The 16778-nt window shown below is 34.0% G+C and overlaps 2 protein-coding genes across 9 annotated transcripts in view; one reads left to right on the forward strand and one right to left on the reverse strand.

Annotated features, from left to right (window-relative positions):
• The window catches only part of LOC127066926 (PRL-1 phosphatase), a 43254-nt gene extending 27470 nt beyond the window's left edge, over positions 1–15784 (forward strand). For 3 of the 6 annotated variants that reach the window (XM_051001206.1, XM_051001207.1, XM_051001208.1), the window contains exons 2-6: positions 9407–9813; positions 9960–10539; positions 10628–10759; positions 10878–11044; positions 11139–15784. In XM_051001206.1, coding sequence (XP_050857163.1) covers positions 10423–10539; positions 10628–10759; positions 10878–11044; positions 11139–11250 — 528 coding nt within the window. In that variant the 5' untranslated portion in view covers positions 9407–9813; positions 9960–10422 and the 3' untranslated portion in view covers positions 11251–15784. The remainder of the gene's footprint in view (positions 1–9406; positions 9814–9959; positions 10540–10627; positions 10760–10877; positions 11045–11138) is intronic. The other 3 variants (XM_051001209.1, XM_051001210.1, XM_051001211.1) reach the window with 1 other exon arrangement.
• LOC127066923 (proteasome inhibitor PI31 subunit) lies at positions 14903–16767 on the reverse strand. 3 transcript variants are annotated; one of them, XM_051001201.1, is made up of 6 exons: positions 16561–16767; positions 16182–16460; positions 15853–16002; positions 15518–15783; positions 15290–15448; positions 14903–15206 (listed from the first exon to the last, which is right to left on the reverse strand). In XM_051001201.1, the coding sequence occupies exons 2-6, from the start codon at positions 16329–16331 to the stop codon at positions 15077–15079; spliced, it is 855 nt and encodes a 284-aa protein (XP_050857158.1). In that variant the 5' UTR covers positions 16332–16460; positions 16561–16767; the 3' UTR covers positions 14903–15076. The 3 variants fall into 3 exon arrangements, with proteins under 3 accessions (XP_050857158.1, XP_050857157.1, XP_050857160.1); XM_051001200.1 differs by having other exon boundaries at positions 16530–16767; XM_051001203.1 differs by having other exon boundaries at positions 16182–16767.
• Positions 16768–16778: the final 11 nt, after the last annotated feature.

Below are 16778 nucleotides of genomic sequence, written 5' to 3' on the forward strand. Positions count from 1 at the left end.
TATTATTATTTTTTTTTTTTATTTTTTTCGATATGCGAAAGATGGATATTTTTAATAAATTAAATGGAACAATCAACACAATGGGAGAACATATCGGAGGTTGATGTTTGTTGGTAACATCTACTCGGCCAACATAAATGTTTATCCGATTCTGTTTTCATAACATCAAACGGATTAACCAGTGTGGTCGTTCTTATCGAATTACACACTCTGACGACAAAGAGTCACGAGTATTTCTCCAACGTGATCATTATAGTTCGGTATCGAAATTAAAATTAGCTTTAATTTACACTAAAATTTTATTCTCTCTTTATGATTTATTTATTTGCTTATTTATTTATTTATTCTTTCCCTTTTTTTTTCCAAAGTAATAAAACATTTTCTCTCCAGGCACGAGAAACGCTTAATACTCGTTGCGTGTATGTTAAAAAAAAAAAAATGATTAGAATAACATGACTCTACTATTTACGACAGGTATCTTTTTTCTTTCTTTTTTTTTTCTTTTTTTGAAGCTTTTCGAGATGGAATAAGAAGGAACGAGTTTAGTACCGTGGAAAAGCTTTAAGTATCCGACTGGCATACTCGAGCTAATAGCAGTGAATAAAGTAGGAACACGCTAGCTGCTCGTTAAGAAGCTTATGTAATATTATTCAGACTATTATCGCGTTATGCGAAGAACTTGGAAGGATTTCATTAGGGCGCACGGACTGATTATGAGGACTAATAATGCAAGTTCGTAGAAAATCGGAAGGAAGTCACAAAAATTTATAGTCGTCGGATTCCTTCATGTTGAATCGTTTTCAAGGGAGTTGCGAGATAGAATTTGAATGAAAAGAAAGGAGAGGTGAGGGGAAAAAAAGAAAAAGAAAGAGAGAGAGAGAGAAAAAAAGTAGTTGGTGAAAATAATCGCTTAATGTCTCTCTCTCTCTCTCTCTCTCTCTCTCTCTCTAAGAACGTATACTACTTTCAACGGTGTACATCTTTTTCATGCGCCTTGCACGTTCGTTCTCCTCTTTTATGGGCCGTCAACTTTCCCGCGTCAACGCAGTGAACTAAATTCCTCGTGATAACTTTATTCCATGGCGGTATGATCGTTACATAGCCAGTTTGTCAGCAACCGATTTAATGGCGTCGCGATTTGTAACATCGATTCCATTAAACCGTAGATTCTTAATTATAACGAACGAACGAACGAACGAATTGTTACATCCTTTACTAATTATTTACTATCGATCAGTCGCATGATTTTCTATCGACGTAATAAGAGACAAAGTCACCTGCTTCGCGACGCTTTCTTTATTTTTAATACGTAGTCTCTCGAACGCGTGACTGGTAGGAACATCACTCGAGAGAAGGAAGAAGAAGAAGAAGAAGAAGAAGAGACAGTTTTATTTATATTTTTGGATCATGACCCATGCGATAAAAAAAGGATAGATAGATAGATAGGTAAATAGATAGATATTTGATCAACATAATATTCTTCTTTGTTAATTAATTAACGATTTGATAATTATCATATTTCAATGTTAAAAAATTATATACCGATTAATCGTCATAAATTTGAAAACGTAAGTAAAATAAAAAAGAAAAAGAGTTATCGTTCTTCTCGAATCATCATATTTGATCCTTACTTCGAGTCGACTTATGTCAGAAGAGAAATCCACTCGTGACACCAAGGTCTCGTTCATTAGACACCCAAGTCGAACACCTTGAGCATGCACCTGCGAGTGCTATATGTATGAAAGCGAGTAAAGTGAGAGGAGAGGAAAGAAGAGAAGGGGAGTGAGAGACATTATAAGAACGTATCTCGAGAAACGATCGACCTTGTCGGGAGTACGCTCAAAAGAACAACAGTACCCTCGTGAAGCTTGTTAACGAAGGGACCGATCATCGTATATTATATGATCCTTCGAAATCTCATCGATCTAAATTCTATAGTTTATCATTTATATTAAAAACATTCTTCGTTTTGTCGTGCTATTTACCGAAAACGTATGATTTACACGGGTAAACGTTTTAGATATTAATTTTGCTCCGAGTCGTCGCTTCATTCGATATTATTTTCAATAAAAAGATCGACGATGAAAATATATATCGATATTTATAAATTTTTCTCGATGCAATTCTCGATTTCAATCGATAACGAGATTATGTTGTTATCGAAATTGCATAGAAACGTTAATAATGGTGAAACATTTAGATTCCTCCATAGATCATTTAAACTGTAAATTCTCTCCCAGTAGTTGGGTTTTGTCGAACGTGTTACGTTTACACGTAACTCGAGCTCTACAGAGTATGTAACTAGTCCTTGAGTTACGTGTTTAAGTTCGAGTTACGTGTTTATACGATGTAAATTATGATGTACGCTTCCCGTTACTCCCAACTCGAACGTGTACGTTATTAATAATAATGAAAATATGATATTGATTATAAATTATATCTACGTTGTAAAAAAAATAAATAAATAAAACAAATAAAAAAAAGAACGACAAGAAAAGAAAAGAAACCATTTTCGATTTCGAATGTAATAACGTTGACGTATCGTTGCCGTAAACTTATCGGTTACCACGGGTACTGCAGAGATTAATTCGACGACACTGACGCCGTACAAGGACAAATCCGTTTCACGCGCTTTATATAGAAAACTTGCGGGCGATAAAAAGAGTGTGTGTGTGAGAGAGAGAGAATATGTATTAACCCTCGATGCGATAAAATCGATGCATCGTTTTCATTTCCATCCTTTCGGAACAATTCGTTTCGTAGCGGAAGTATTCGAACGAAGGACTGAAAAAGGATGCTTCTACGGAACGCGGATATTTTGACGGATGTGCTAAACTTTGAAAATCATGCCAAGTGTCGTGTCAAATAATACTTCGCAGCTATAGAGACCGTTGTTTGCACGACGCGACGTACAAATATGGACGTGTTATGTTAAAACGTGATCTTAAAAAAAGAAAAAAATTCACTCTCGTCCGACGCGGAAACGATAATCATCGATAGTATTTATTTTAGCAGGTATAAATTGTACGAAAGTAACGATTACTAACAACGATTAATTTTAATAACCTGATAAATTTTCCACTAACGTTTATACCTCGAAAAAGTGTTCGTGGTTGTCTATAAAAAAAAAAAAAACGAGTATTGAACGTGCATAAAAATTAGATAAGAAGATGAACAACGTGCTTAACAATGTTGTGCCGGGTATGTAAACTTTTCGCGTGATCGATATTATTATTTATTCGTTTAACTCTTTTATTACTCTTCTTATTTCATTCCTGTAAGAGCAACAAATCAAGCTAATAATTTAACTTCATCGAGAGCTATTTATTGGCTTCGGCTCTGTCGTGTACTCGACGTTAAGGAATAATGAAGTCAATAAAAGTATTTCGCGTTCGGTATTGTAACTGTAGTTGAAGAACGCAAAGGTAATAAATTTAACTTGACTTTTGTAAATCTTGCTAAGAATCGTGCGACGAATAAACGTGGGATTCCTTCGTACGACGAAAACCTTTTGCGCGAAGCTATTTCTTTCTCTTTTCCTTTTTATTTTTCCTTCTTTTAATATTTATTTCACGAGACGATCAGGCGGAGTCACACGCACGCGATTCTTTTCTCTCTCTCTTTTTTTCTTTTCCTTTTTCGTTTTCCCTTTCATTTTCCTTTCATTCTAATTTCTCGGTGCGCTTGGATGCAACGAAAAAGACCTTTTCCTTATGCCACGGAATCCATCTCGTGTTTTCTCATTGTTTAATCGCAAAAAGGTTTACCCGTAAAATTGCTCTAAACATCACGCTCCTCGATTCCATGCCATTTCTACTTCGTTACTAACGTCCGATTTATAACCGTTTAGAGTTAAACGCTCCCTCGACGTATTACTCTTCGATAAATCTTTTACGACGTGATATCGACCTTCGACCCCTGATGGTTTTCTTATAACCGATCGTATTGTTACCGAGAATGGGCGTGAATCGTTAATCGTGTTCTCACGTGTTAATAATAAACTTTTCAATTGTGAAATTCTCCAAGCCGCAACTATGTTCTCTTCAACGATATGGTTTAACAATAATCGAATTCTTATGTTTCTTTCATCGCTTTGAGTATAGCTTAATTACAACATCGTGGAATGACGCAAGATAGGAGACCAATTGCTTTTGGCGTACGTCTCTCTCTCGGCAGTCTTGAGATCTATATTTTGCAAAAGAAAGAGAGAGAGAGAGAAAGAGAGAGGAAGAACTTCGAATCAAAAGTTGACTAGGTGACGTGTAATAAATCAATTACATCGAGCGAATGAGTTGCCACTGATATATATCTAGCTTCGCGTAAATAAAATCTTTTGTTTACTATTCATTCTACATTCTCTTTCGTGTACATTATATTCGTACGCTTTATCGACCTTCGTGACGATCGCGCGATTTTATAAGGAAAGAAAAACAAAACAAAAGAAAAATTTGCAGAGATTTGTCTGATAAAATTGTCACAAGAATCAAGGTCATTGATCGAGATCGATCAAAATTTCTTCTTCGATCGATGATAAAGTTCCGATCGTTTAACATGTATGTATATACGTATGTAGACTAGATTATTTCGATTCAATTTAAAAAAAAAAAATGAATACATATTTGCTTTGAGTTTCTGCACGTTGACTCTTCGATAAGATATCATTCAATGTTTTTCTTCTTCGTTCGAAAAGAAATTACGCTTCGTACGGTGCCGTTCTTCAGTCCATTGTTTATTATTACCGTACGCCTTTACTTTCGCCTTTTGCATCGACGATCGGCATTTTAACAACGTGCGGGTGGATGTATATCGGATACACGCATCGTTGTGCCTGTCCAGAGTAATAATCTTAAATCGACGCGATTCTTTCGCGTTATCGTCTCGATATTAACAAAGATAAAGAAAGCTCCGAGAAAATACGATCGTGTCTCTTAATTTGATCCAGGTTTGGCAGAAAATTGAAATCATTTTTATTCCGATTAAATAGACATTCGTATATAAACGTCGAGGATCGTTATAAATCGTTCTTCTTTCCTCGATTTTGCGGTCTCGCGATATCATCAAAAAAAAAAAAAAAAAAGAAAAAAGAAGAAAGAAAAAAGGACGAACGAACGAATACGCCGAGTTTGATTTTCTTTTCTTAGAACGTTCCACATTTTTCTTTGTCCTTTCTCTCGCTAGGAGATAAGTAAAGAACGAACGAATAGGACGAATCTCATTTTGTTTTGAGCTAAATCGGACGAGAATACGTAGCTCGTTGCATGAGAGACAGGTGCCATTTCGAGCATGGCAATTTAAAGCGGATTAAAGTCTCGGTACGAAAAGTGTGGGCGGCGTGCGTTACGCGCACCGCCTAGCAGCAGAAGAAATACATTTTCTTTAGAATTTTCTTTCTGTTGGCAAGCCATCGTCGCAGAGTGGAAGAACGAGAATAAGAACGCGATTGTTTCGCTTTTGTACCTGTCTTTCGCAATCGTTCCAATCAAAAATTTATCGTTTTTAATCGACGATTCTATTTCGTTGTAAAAGTTCAATGCATTTTTAATGTGATTGCTTATGGTATGCGCTGACGTACGTCGACCAAACGCGGCGTTAATGAATCTTCATTGTCTTGAACTACACACACGTATACATTCTCTGTTTGTCTCTCTCTCTCTCTCTCTCTCTCTCTCTCTCTCTCTCTCTCTCTCTCTCTTTTTCCCTCTCTCCATTCGTCTCTCTATCTCGTTAAAGGGTTTCTTTATAAGAAAGGCAATCAACTTGGCGGCGACCCACGAGTCGAGTCTCTCTTCGCCTTTTGCAGTCTTCAGGACGAACTGTTTTTATCGACCTTCTACGTTTACCGTCGTAATATTTGAACGATACCTGTAATTAATCGTAAGAAATTGTAATTACTCGAATATGATATATCAATTCTTTATCGAGATATTATTTATATATCGTAACATCGTTATATATCTTCTCGTAATACTTTACGATAATATTAATAGAAAATAATCTATACTTTATCGAAATATTTCTAACATTTTTTTTGCGTGATATTATCTCGTAATAATTTACGTTACTATTAATAGAAAGTAATTTTCTTCTAAAAGATTAATGCAACGATCGGAAGACGTTAATGCGTTTCGAACGGAATGTGAAACAGATTCGAAGAGTCTTCGTAGAAACGATAGTTGCAACATCCTTTACCTACCATCTTTCAAGATGCATCGAACGTCGAAAGATTTACATGTGTATGTCTTATTTACCCCACATTTTATTCATCGTACAACCGAGAAAGAAAAAGAAAGGGAGAGAGGGAAATCTGTCTCCTCCGATCGATAATTGATTCCGTCCATTACACGTGTATCCTTCCGTGTGTACTCTTATATCTTCGATGGAGAATTTAATGTGTTTATCGTATGCACGTGTTTGTTTGTATTAGGTGCACTTATATATATATATATATATATATATATATATATATATATATATATATATATATATATGTAAGTACTTCTCTCTCTTTCTCTCTGTCTCTCTCTCTTTCATTCTGTGTGTACTTTCAACGCGTTTATCTTTGGACAGGGATACCCAAACAAAAATACATCGATGCGCATACTTAGAGCATTACCTCATACATCGATATATATCGAGTCGGTGTTATATATATATATATATATATATATATATATATATAATATGTGTATATATATTTTATATATATATTATATGTGTATATGTGTATATATATACACACGTCGATGAGAGACGAAAAGAGAAAAAAAAATAAAAAAAAATTATCTTCTTTAACATTCTACGTATGTATCTCGATCTTGATCTTTTTTTCTTTTATTTTTTTTCTCGCTCTTTTTCTTTCTCTGTCTTTCTACGTTTCTAGAACTAGGTTTTTAAACAAGTTTAAACGGGAAAAACCCGTGAAATATAGTTGGGAAAACGCATCTTGTCGTCGAAATCAAAATCCTACTCCAGATTTAAATAGATGATGGCGACAAGAAAAGGATGGATGGATAGATAGATGGATGGTTGGATGGATGGATGGATGTTTCTGTGCGAGACGGCGTCGCGTCTGTGAAATTTAATAAAATCACGATTGCAGGAAGAATAGAAAATAGGGGGAGTTGAGAATGGAAAGAGAGAGAGAGACAGACAGACAGACAGACAGAGAGAGAGAGAGAGAGAGAGAAAGAGAGAGACAGAGGAAAAAAAAGGAAAAGTGATTGCTCCTCGAATGCAACGAGTGTGATGTGTGTCGATAATGGGGACGAGAGACGGCAACTTACGCTGCGTATACGTTTTCGCTCACGTTTAAACGGGTTGAACCTGAAGTAGGTTTCTAGGTTGATCTCAGTGAATCTTTTTTCTCTTCTGGATCGTTTTTAAAGAGCGTGACGCTGGCTCGCTTGAAGGAACATACCGCAACCCTCCTCCTGATCTTTCTTTTTTCTTTTCTTTTTCTTCCTTTTTTTTTCTTTTTATATATTTTTCTGTTTTTTTTTTCCTTTCTCTCTTTTTCCTCGTCGATGAAACTTCGACGGAACTCGACGAACATACATTTTGGGGCACGCGTGTAAAAGATATTATATAATAATAATTATAATTATAATATTAATAATAATAATAATAATAATAATAATAATAATAATAATAATAATAATAATAAAGCAATATTATATAATATATATATAAGAAAATTTATATATAAGAAGAGAGAGAAAGAGAATTAGAAAGATGAACTTCGATCGCGAAATTTCTTTCATTGGGTCAACGAGATATGGTCGATCCCTTTTAACGCGGCGAATTGAAGATGATTCGCAAAAACATTCTCGTTAATTCTCTCTTAAGGATCTTTTAAACGATCGTAATATTATTCTTATATTATATTCGATATTATAAATAATTAATTTAAAAAAAGAAAAAAAAAGAGAAAAAGTAAACTTTACCTTCATTAACAATATCTATTATACTCCGACAATGTATATGCGTTTCATTAAATTTTTCATATCACCGGTCAATGTTCGTCTCAGGAAAATATTAAGTACGTGCGTGGTTGGACTTTCGCACAACATATAAATTTTGTTTGCCCTTGGGAAAAGATTCTTGCGACGAAAAAGCTATTTCCATTGGTGGCATCCAGCACATGCCAATTATTTTGGTTATTCCGATTCGTTCGAAGCGACCGACCATCCAATCAACCGACCAACCGACAGTTTATATTCCTCTTCGCTCTTTCTCGCTACTTTTTTTATTTCTCTCTTTCTCTCTCTCTCTATCTCTGTCTCTGTCTCTGTCTCTCTCTCTCTCTCTCTCTCTCTCTCTCTCTCTCTCTCTCTCTCTCTCTCTCTCTCTTTCTCTCTCTCTCTCTTTCTGTTCATCTTTTTCTTATTCGTTCTTTAGGATCGATGCGCATCTTTTCTCTATCTTGTCGTCCGGTTTCGCTTCTATGTCGGTTTGACGTCGTCAACGTCGTCGTCGTTGTCGTTGTGTTACGTAAATAGAGATTTCGCAAAGACTTTATAACCGAAAGAACGTGCAACGAACGTTTCTTCGACGGGTACAAGATCGATGTCTAATATTTGTTCGTCTAGTCGACGACGACAACGACGACGGAGTCGAATTTCTAAGTAGCTGCTTCCAAGATGGATATTTCGGGTCGATCAACGTCAACCCCGAGCAAAGATTCCTTCTTCTTCCTCCTCCTCCTCCTCCTTCTCCTCCTTAGCTTATCCCACAGTTACGATTGTACGTTCTCATTAAATGACAGATTTGAAAAATGATCTTTATAATAATCGAATGGTTTAATAATCGTTTCGCGAATTATTTGTTTCTTTCATCGGTGGAGTCAGACTTTGTTGTTTTATTTTACCAATTGAATTACCCCTGTACCCTTACCAGTTCGATTTCGAGTAATATTGACCTAGACATTCCTATCGACGATCATTGGACCACAAAGACGTAGAAGAAGCCAGAGGGTTAAACGACGGAAGCCAGGACGAGACACTATCTCTCGACCGTGTACACACTCTCTGGCTAAATCCTCTATTTTCTTTGGCACGAGCGCAAAACTTTAACTTGGACGTTGGTAAAGTAACGAGGGCCTAAAGTTAAAAGGGTAACCTCGGTGCTTTTAACCGTGTTACTTCTTAAGGGATCGAACGATTCCTCTCTTGTCACGTTTTGAGATTGTTCGCGAAAATCGAATCTTAGATACGAAAGGAGAAAATGTATATAAAAAAATATGTATATAAGGAAAAAAGTTATTAACATAATCTCTTTCTCTCTGTCTCTCTTTCTCTTTTTTTTTCATTCTCACTCTTTCTCTCGATATCAAATAAATTTTCTGTAGAAAATTACTTCGTTATCGATTCATCCATTAAATGTAAATGTTCTTTTTTTTTTGTTACAGTTTCCTAGTGAGTGCATCCTCACATACATGGAGTTTCAGCTGGATAGCGCAGAGTACTGCCAGGCTCAACACAAATAGAGAGATACGTCCAAGCATCGTGATAACACCTACCATCAGGTATCATTGAAGCGTGGAACGAAGGAAAGAGAGTGAGAGAGTGAGTGAGAGAGAGAGAGAGAGAGAGAGAGAGAGAGAGAGAGAAAGAGAGAGAGGAACATCGTGGGAAGATCAAAGTATCAGAAATATTTGGATCATCATCGGAGAGTGTTGTTAGAGAAAAGAAAATCAGCTAGTCATCACGCAAAACGTAGAAGAATTTAATAGGAACAATTGTTAATTTACATTAATAAATGCAAACGCCATAGTCACCGATCGCGCCTGATCCAGGAGCACTTATTGCCAAATAGGTAAAATAATATATAAAATATCGATGTATGTATGTATACGTTAGATCGGAGTTTTAATCTTAGATATATTGTATTTTTAAAACGCGAGATATATTTTATTTTGTAATTTACCTTTTTTTTTTCATTTTCTCTCTTTATCTTTTCAGATAATCTTCCGAATAGTAGTCGAAGAGATCCCAGGTGGGAATAAATCGCATATCAACACCGCCTAATGTAACGTAGTCCTCACCCCTTCGGCGAAATTCGCGCTCAGCTACCCTTCCCAAGGTCTACATGTAAACCCACTGTTCTGTCCTCTGTAAAAAATTAACAAAGTATTCGATTAGTTAAATGAAAAAAAAAAACAACTTTATAAGACTGACATCTATGGGCTAAGTTGTCAAATTCAGCCCAGCTTCGCATAGTGTGGCACATTTGCAAAAGATTCGACAAAAAGGGAAACAAACAAAGAAACAAGAAAAATAAGAAAAGAAAAAGTAAGAATCGTAAATTGAGCGTCGTATAAAGTCACCCGGGCAAGGGAAAAAGAATAAAGGAAATCCTTTTAAAAGTTATTTCGTAGAAAAAGAGAAGGAAAAAGATATAAAACACTTGTAGTTGTAAGAGGAAATGAGCAACATGAGGGTAAAGGATATCAGGCCGGCGCCCGCCGAGATTGAATACAAAAACATGAAGTTCCTCATTACTGATCGGCCCAATGATCAGACCATTCATACTTTTATTCAAGTAAGACCCAATTTATACGTACATATTAAAATGAATAATATAACGAACAAAAAGAATAATATAACGACTTTGTTCTCTTTTCTTTTAGGAACTGAAAAAGCACAATGTGAAAGAAGTAGTGAGAGTCTGTGAACCAACGTACAAAGTGGAAGAACTTAAGACAGAAGGAATCAATGTCATAGATTTGGTATTTGACGACGGGACGTTTCCACCAAACGAGGTCATTAAATAAATCAATACATATATATATATATATACACATCATTTATTTATTTGTTTACTTATTCATTTATATTTATGAATGTTTAATCGTGTTATTAACAATGTTATAATCACAGGTAGTCGATGAGTGGTTCGAGTTACTAAAAAATCGATTCCGTGAAACACCTGATGCTTGCGTAGCGGTACACTGTGTTGCAGGGCTCGGTAGAGCGCCCGTATTAGTTGCTCTTGCTCTCATCGAATTGGGTCTCAAATACGAAGATGCTGTTGCTTTGATTAGAGAGTACGATCTCCAAGTTGTTATCAAATGAAATAGTTGATAAAAATCGAGTTGATCGTCCAACCTATCGTTCGAATATTTTGTTTGTTTGTTTTAGAAAAAGGCGAGGCGCTATAAACGCAAAGCAACTGGCCTACCTTGAAAAGTATCGTCCCAAATCTCGATTGAAGCTCAAAAATGGACAGAAGAATTCTTGCTGCATCCAATAAATAAATAAATGAAATAAAAAAAAGAAGAAGAAAAGAAACGATCTTTTTAAAATGAACTTACTAATTCATAATTGGTATATCTAATTGTATGGGTTTCCGCGCCTGATAACAAGTGACATTGTACCGACTCTGTCAAATGGCCTACCAGTGGAAATGCAACCAAACAATGAATCATTGCCAATGGCGATGTTTGTACCATCCCACGTGTCTAAAATAAGCAATCGAGAGAGTAATTCAGGTGCTTTAAATCGTGGCACTTTTCATTTACGAAAGTTGTATATTTATTTTTGATACTTAACCCATATTGAATTCCATAGGACAAAATAAGCGTTTATATTGTAAGAACTCTAACTCTAACATAAAAGAACGAGTATTACCGAATGCTGAAATACATTTACACCGCTTGTCAAATTTGAAATCGCATTAAATTGTATATTATATGAAATATATGTCAGAAATTTTCTTTTGCTTTATATCTTCGGAATATCTATCGATCTATTTTGTTAGAGAGTTCTGGAGGCCAATCCACAGACTTACATAGTAGTACAACATCACGTTAGACGATCGATGAAATATTTTAGCATGCGATTGTATCGGATGCTTATCGTTTAACCGATCGATCTCTGATGAACATGGTTCCTTTCGCGTTGAGATTATGCAAAGCTGTGAAATGCAGCTTCCAGAGGAATTTAGTGCAATACGAATGGCGCATAAGATTTTTTCGAGATGAATAAAGCATAGCACCGTGTATATATCTGTTTAATATTAAACAAAAAAAGAAATCATTTGACTCAACTTGCTTCAATGGGGAAAGAAAACATTTACGTGAAAGATTCTTTTTTTTTGTTGTTGTTTAGGGAGAAATAAAGTATCGCACTTTGCAAACACGAGATGATGAATCATATAATTGATTTGTTTAACAAAAAGAGAGTCTTCTCTTCTACGATATTAATAATGAAATAATCATATACTATAAAAGAAAAACGCATAAGGCATATATCGACAAGGTGTGGTACTTGCGCTAACGGTATTGTTTCTACCTTATTTGACTTACACGAGAAGATCATGAAAAGCAAGCTAACTACAGCAGTAAATTCTAAAAAGCGATCGCACTTTATTCTTATAACGAGTACTTACATTATCTCGATATTAAAAAAAGAAAAAAGAAAAAGAAAAAAAGAAGAAAGAAAGAAAGAAAAATGTTTATAGCTGTAAAATATAAAGTGTTTGAAGCTCGTAAAGCGCGATTCTTGCAATATATTTTGCGAAACTGTAAAGACGCAATGTTCCCATGTACGTACTTTAATGTACCCATCACCATTGTGGAGAAAATGCCTAATCTGTACAATATATAATGTAAGAGAGAGGATATCTCGACCGTTCGTGAACACTAGATTATATAATTACGGTAATTAATAACAAGAGACATTGCGTTGCATTTCCAATGGAATGCCTAATTGGTGGGTGTTCTTAACTCTTATTGGACTTGGAATCTGCGTTAACTTGAACGGCAAATATTGTCAAACCAATGCGAAGTATTTCATCCAAAGCTGTATATCACTTATCGTAGCGCAACGACAATTTTATCAAAACTTTTACAGCAGCCTCCGTTCGACAAATTTTAGAGGTCATATATGCGTTAAGTAACACATTTTTCTAATTCTTCTTCAGCAAACTTGATAGAATTGTCGATGTCACTACACGCCACACTAAACTGTGTTCAAAAGATTAGAAAAATTTCACTCCTAAAATAATAATGAATGTAATAATTAGATCATTTCGTTAGTCCGTCGATCAGTCGCGAATGTACATCTATTTTAAAAATGACGCGTCCTATATTCGCCTTATTGCTCGTTCCATGCTTAAGCTACCAATAAGTTAATAACGACCATTGGCATTTTTGTCATTGACCGTTCTTATAAGTTTTCATTCATAAACGACTGCTAAAGTTGCCTGTTAATCTTTAAAAATAAATACAAATTTTGTAATTGTTTTTTGCATCTAAGTATGCATGCAGGTATGTATGTATGTATGTAAGTATGTATGTATGTACAATATTATGCTGTGCATTCACCATGGTCACGGACTTTAAATGAAATGTTAATCTGGTACACCTCCTGTTTTGTAAGATTGAAAAACTGCAATATTTTTTACCAGAGGATGGAACGAGGGATATTCGTAAAGTAACAAATATTCAACCTTTAAATCCGAAGTTGATTCATATTGATTCCACTATTCGATCGACCTTTGTTAAATTACCGTAATTTACATAATAATGACATTATTTTAAGCGTGCTCTTTGCAAGCGAAATAGAATACCAATATTTTAAAAATAATTAGGTATACCTGATATTTTTTCTTTCTTTCTTTCTTTCTTTCTTTCTTTTTTTTCTTTTCTTTTTGAAAAAGTTACCATCTCTCTCAAATTTGTATTATTTTGGTTTTAGTTTTATACGTCGATTCACTTCTTCGCGGTATTACTTCGTCAGAGAAGTAAAGAAAAAGATTCATTATAGATTTTTATCTGTGATACACTTTTTTGCACGGGAGAGAGTAAAAATAGAAGGGAAATTCGATTGGACTTATTGCGATCTCATTTTTCATAAATATTGCATTAACATTGTGTAAAGAAGAAATATATATATATATAATGTATATATATATGTATATAATATATATATAAATATATAATATATATATAAATATATAATATATATATATATATATATATATATATATATATATATATATACGTATACACACATTTCTGTATATATATATATGTACACATATATATGTATGTATATATATATATATATGTATATGTAGAAAGAGGGAATAAATCGAATTTTAAAAGAGTTTATAAATATATCTAAATTAAGTTTAATATAAAGAAAATTTATTTCATCTATAAGCACCAAGGAGTTGGAGAATATTACCGATCTTAATTTCTACTTCTTTTTTTTTTCTTTAACTTATCTGCCAATAATTTTTGACGCTTGCGAAAGTTGCTGGCAGGTAGAGTGAAAAGAAATAAATAAGGACGATCCTAATTAATGAGTACTCACAGAATATTAAGAATCGCAGCACTCGAAGAAATGAATCGAATCGCTTCTAAACATTTGTCTTACTCATGTAAAGACATAGTAATGTAATTATCTGTAAATCTTTTTATAGTTACCATTTCATGATGGTGACCGTAAATCATATTTGTGTAATGATCAATATGCTTCATTTTTAAATAAATTTCATCCAATGTGAATACCCAGAACAGGAAGAACTTAGGTAACAAAGAAATCCTCTATTTTGAACAGACGTAATGAAATAAGAACAGTCACTCCCTTCAAATCGATTAAGCAAGAAATAATAAATTTAACGAGTTAGCGCAATTTAAACAAGAATTAATATTATTATATATTTAATTTGTTAATGTAATTTACTATCTGTCACTATATTATTGACATTGATTAAACTAATTAAGAAATCGTTTTGTTATATTGTAAACATCAGTAATGAAATAAAAAAGAACAGAAGACGTTTTGTGAGGAAAGAATATTTCATGATTATTTTCAGAATCTGACAAGATGCTAAATAAAATGTTTCTACATGCTAAGATATAAGGTTATAAAAATTATTACATGACATTGGAACATAGTTTACAATCAACATTCTAAAATAATATATTTGCAACACTTGTCATTATTATTAACAAAAGTATACGAATTGACGAATATAAAAATATTATAAGACATTATTTAATGAAGAAACGGAATAACATTCAACAAAACTTTCGATTAATATAATTTTATACTTGGTTTCCTTTTTTTTACATAAACATATCATTGTATCCTGGAGGCGGCAATTCGTCGTTGTCAGGATTTTGTGGTCGCCGTGGTATAACGTTTAAATCGGGTGGTCCGAAAATATCAAATCTTGCTCCAGGTGGGACAGCTCCGCTAAACAAATATTTTTATGCTCAAGTAATTATTAGAAAGAGAAAAAAATAATGCATAATTCAAAGTATATCTCTTAAGCATACGGTGGTAATCTCCCAGGTACTCCTAAACCACCGATTCCTCTTGGATCCATAATCCATGGTACACGAGAAAATGGATCGTATATCATCCCGCCACCTCTACCTCTTCCAAGCGGATCTAAATCTGCTGAACCTACCCTTCTTATGTCTGCTTCAGGATTCCTTTGACGATATAAAAAATTACACATCGAAACTTGCAAAGAATATTTAGATAGCTCAAATAAATATTACCAAGGTTGCGAAACGCTCAAAGGTCTTTGAGGTGGATCAACCCTTAATGGTTCTGGCGGAACGTCTCTAGGTTGGCGTTCAGAAGTTGACGTTTGCGTAGATGTGTCTACGCTATCAATAGGAAATATAGGTTCCAAAAGTTCTTTACGAATTGTATGCATAACTGCTAGATACGAAGGTATTAACGCTTCTAAAGGACCATGAAGCTCATCGACAGTTTGTGCTATAGGGAATTGTACATTTGCTATATTGTTATTATCTATTCTCTGAAAAAGTATCTTATTAGAATAGTGTCTGTGGAAAAAAATACATTTTAACGCATGTTTTCATATTACCAATAAATTAATGAGTATATCTTCATCAGATTTTATTCCATACAAAAGAAATAATTTGCCATCTATCAAGTAACGTAACGTATAGTTAGGTCCTCTGTTCCATCTCTCTGGAAGCAATTCTGAACCACTTTCAGACGGATCAAATAATTTCTAGTATATTAAATAAATATATGTTACTCTCGACGATGCAATATAGCAGGTAATACGTAGACAAATAATGCATATTGAACATATTAAAGGTTGCATTATGGTACAATATTGTGCAATAATCAAAAAACGTTTAAATTTTTTCTTTTTTTATATAAAAGTGTACTGTTTTGATTACTTACGGAATCTCCATAACCCAAACATTTAAAGCCACACTTTATGATATACCAATGTACGAATAAAATAATAACATCTTCCTTTTTACAAATATCATTGTCAACCAATTTTTGTAACAATTCGAAACCAAACACAGATTTTGTATTAGCAGCCATCCTTCAGCTATGTAATGACAGTTCACTTTTACTGTTTTAAATTACAATCTCCTGATCGTTAGTCATGTAACGGTTATTTTACGTATCTTGAGTTTATGCGCAATTTGAAGAGTCAAAAGTATTTCTAACCTATGGATACGAAAAAATTAAGAATATTTTTTGTAATTTCTTTTATATTTTAATTTTGCTTTTTTTAACCTTAAAAAAAGATTATTCAATCTGAGATTACATGGAATTTAGAAGGAAAAATAGTAAAAAATGAGTTTTTGTATTAAAAGTTTTGTTTCTTTAATAGATTGACGGCAACGTTTAGCTCACTGCGAGTATGCTTTTATATATCTGTTTCGTCGGTAATAAAAATTCTTTCATTTTTAAAAATTAATTTATAGTTCAAACGATTCAATAGTGGAATTCTACGATCAACAGAGTACCGAAATACATGTTACA

The sequence above is a fragment of the Vespula vulgaris genome, chromosome 10 (assembly GCF_905475345.1).
Source record: "Vespula vulgaris chromosome 10, iyVesVulg1.1, whole genome shotgun sequence".
Lineage (NCBI taxonomy): Eukaryota > Metazoa > Arthropoda > Insecta > Hymenoptera > Vespidae > Vespula > Vespula vulgaris.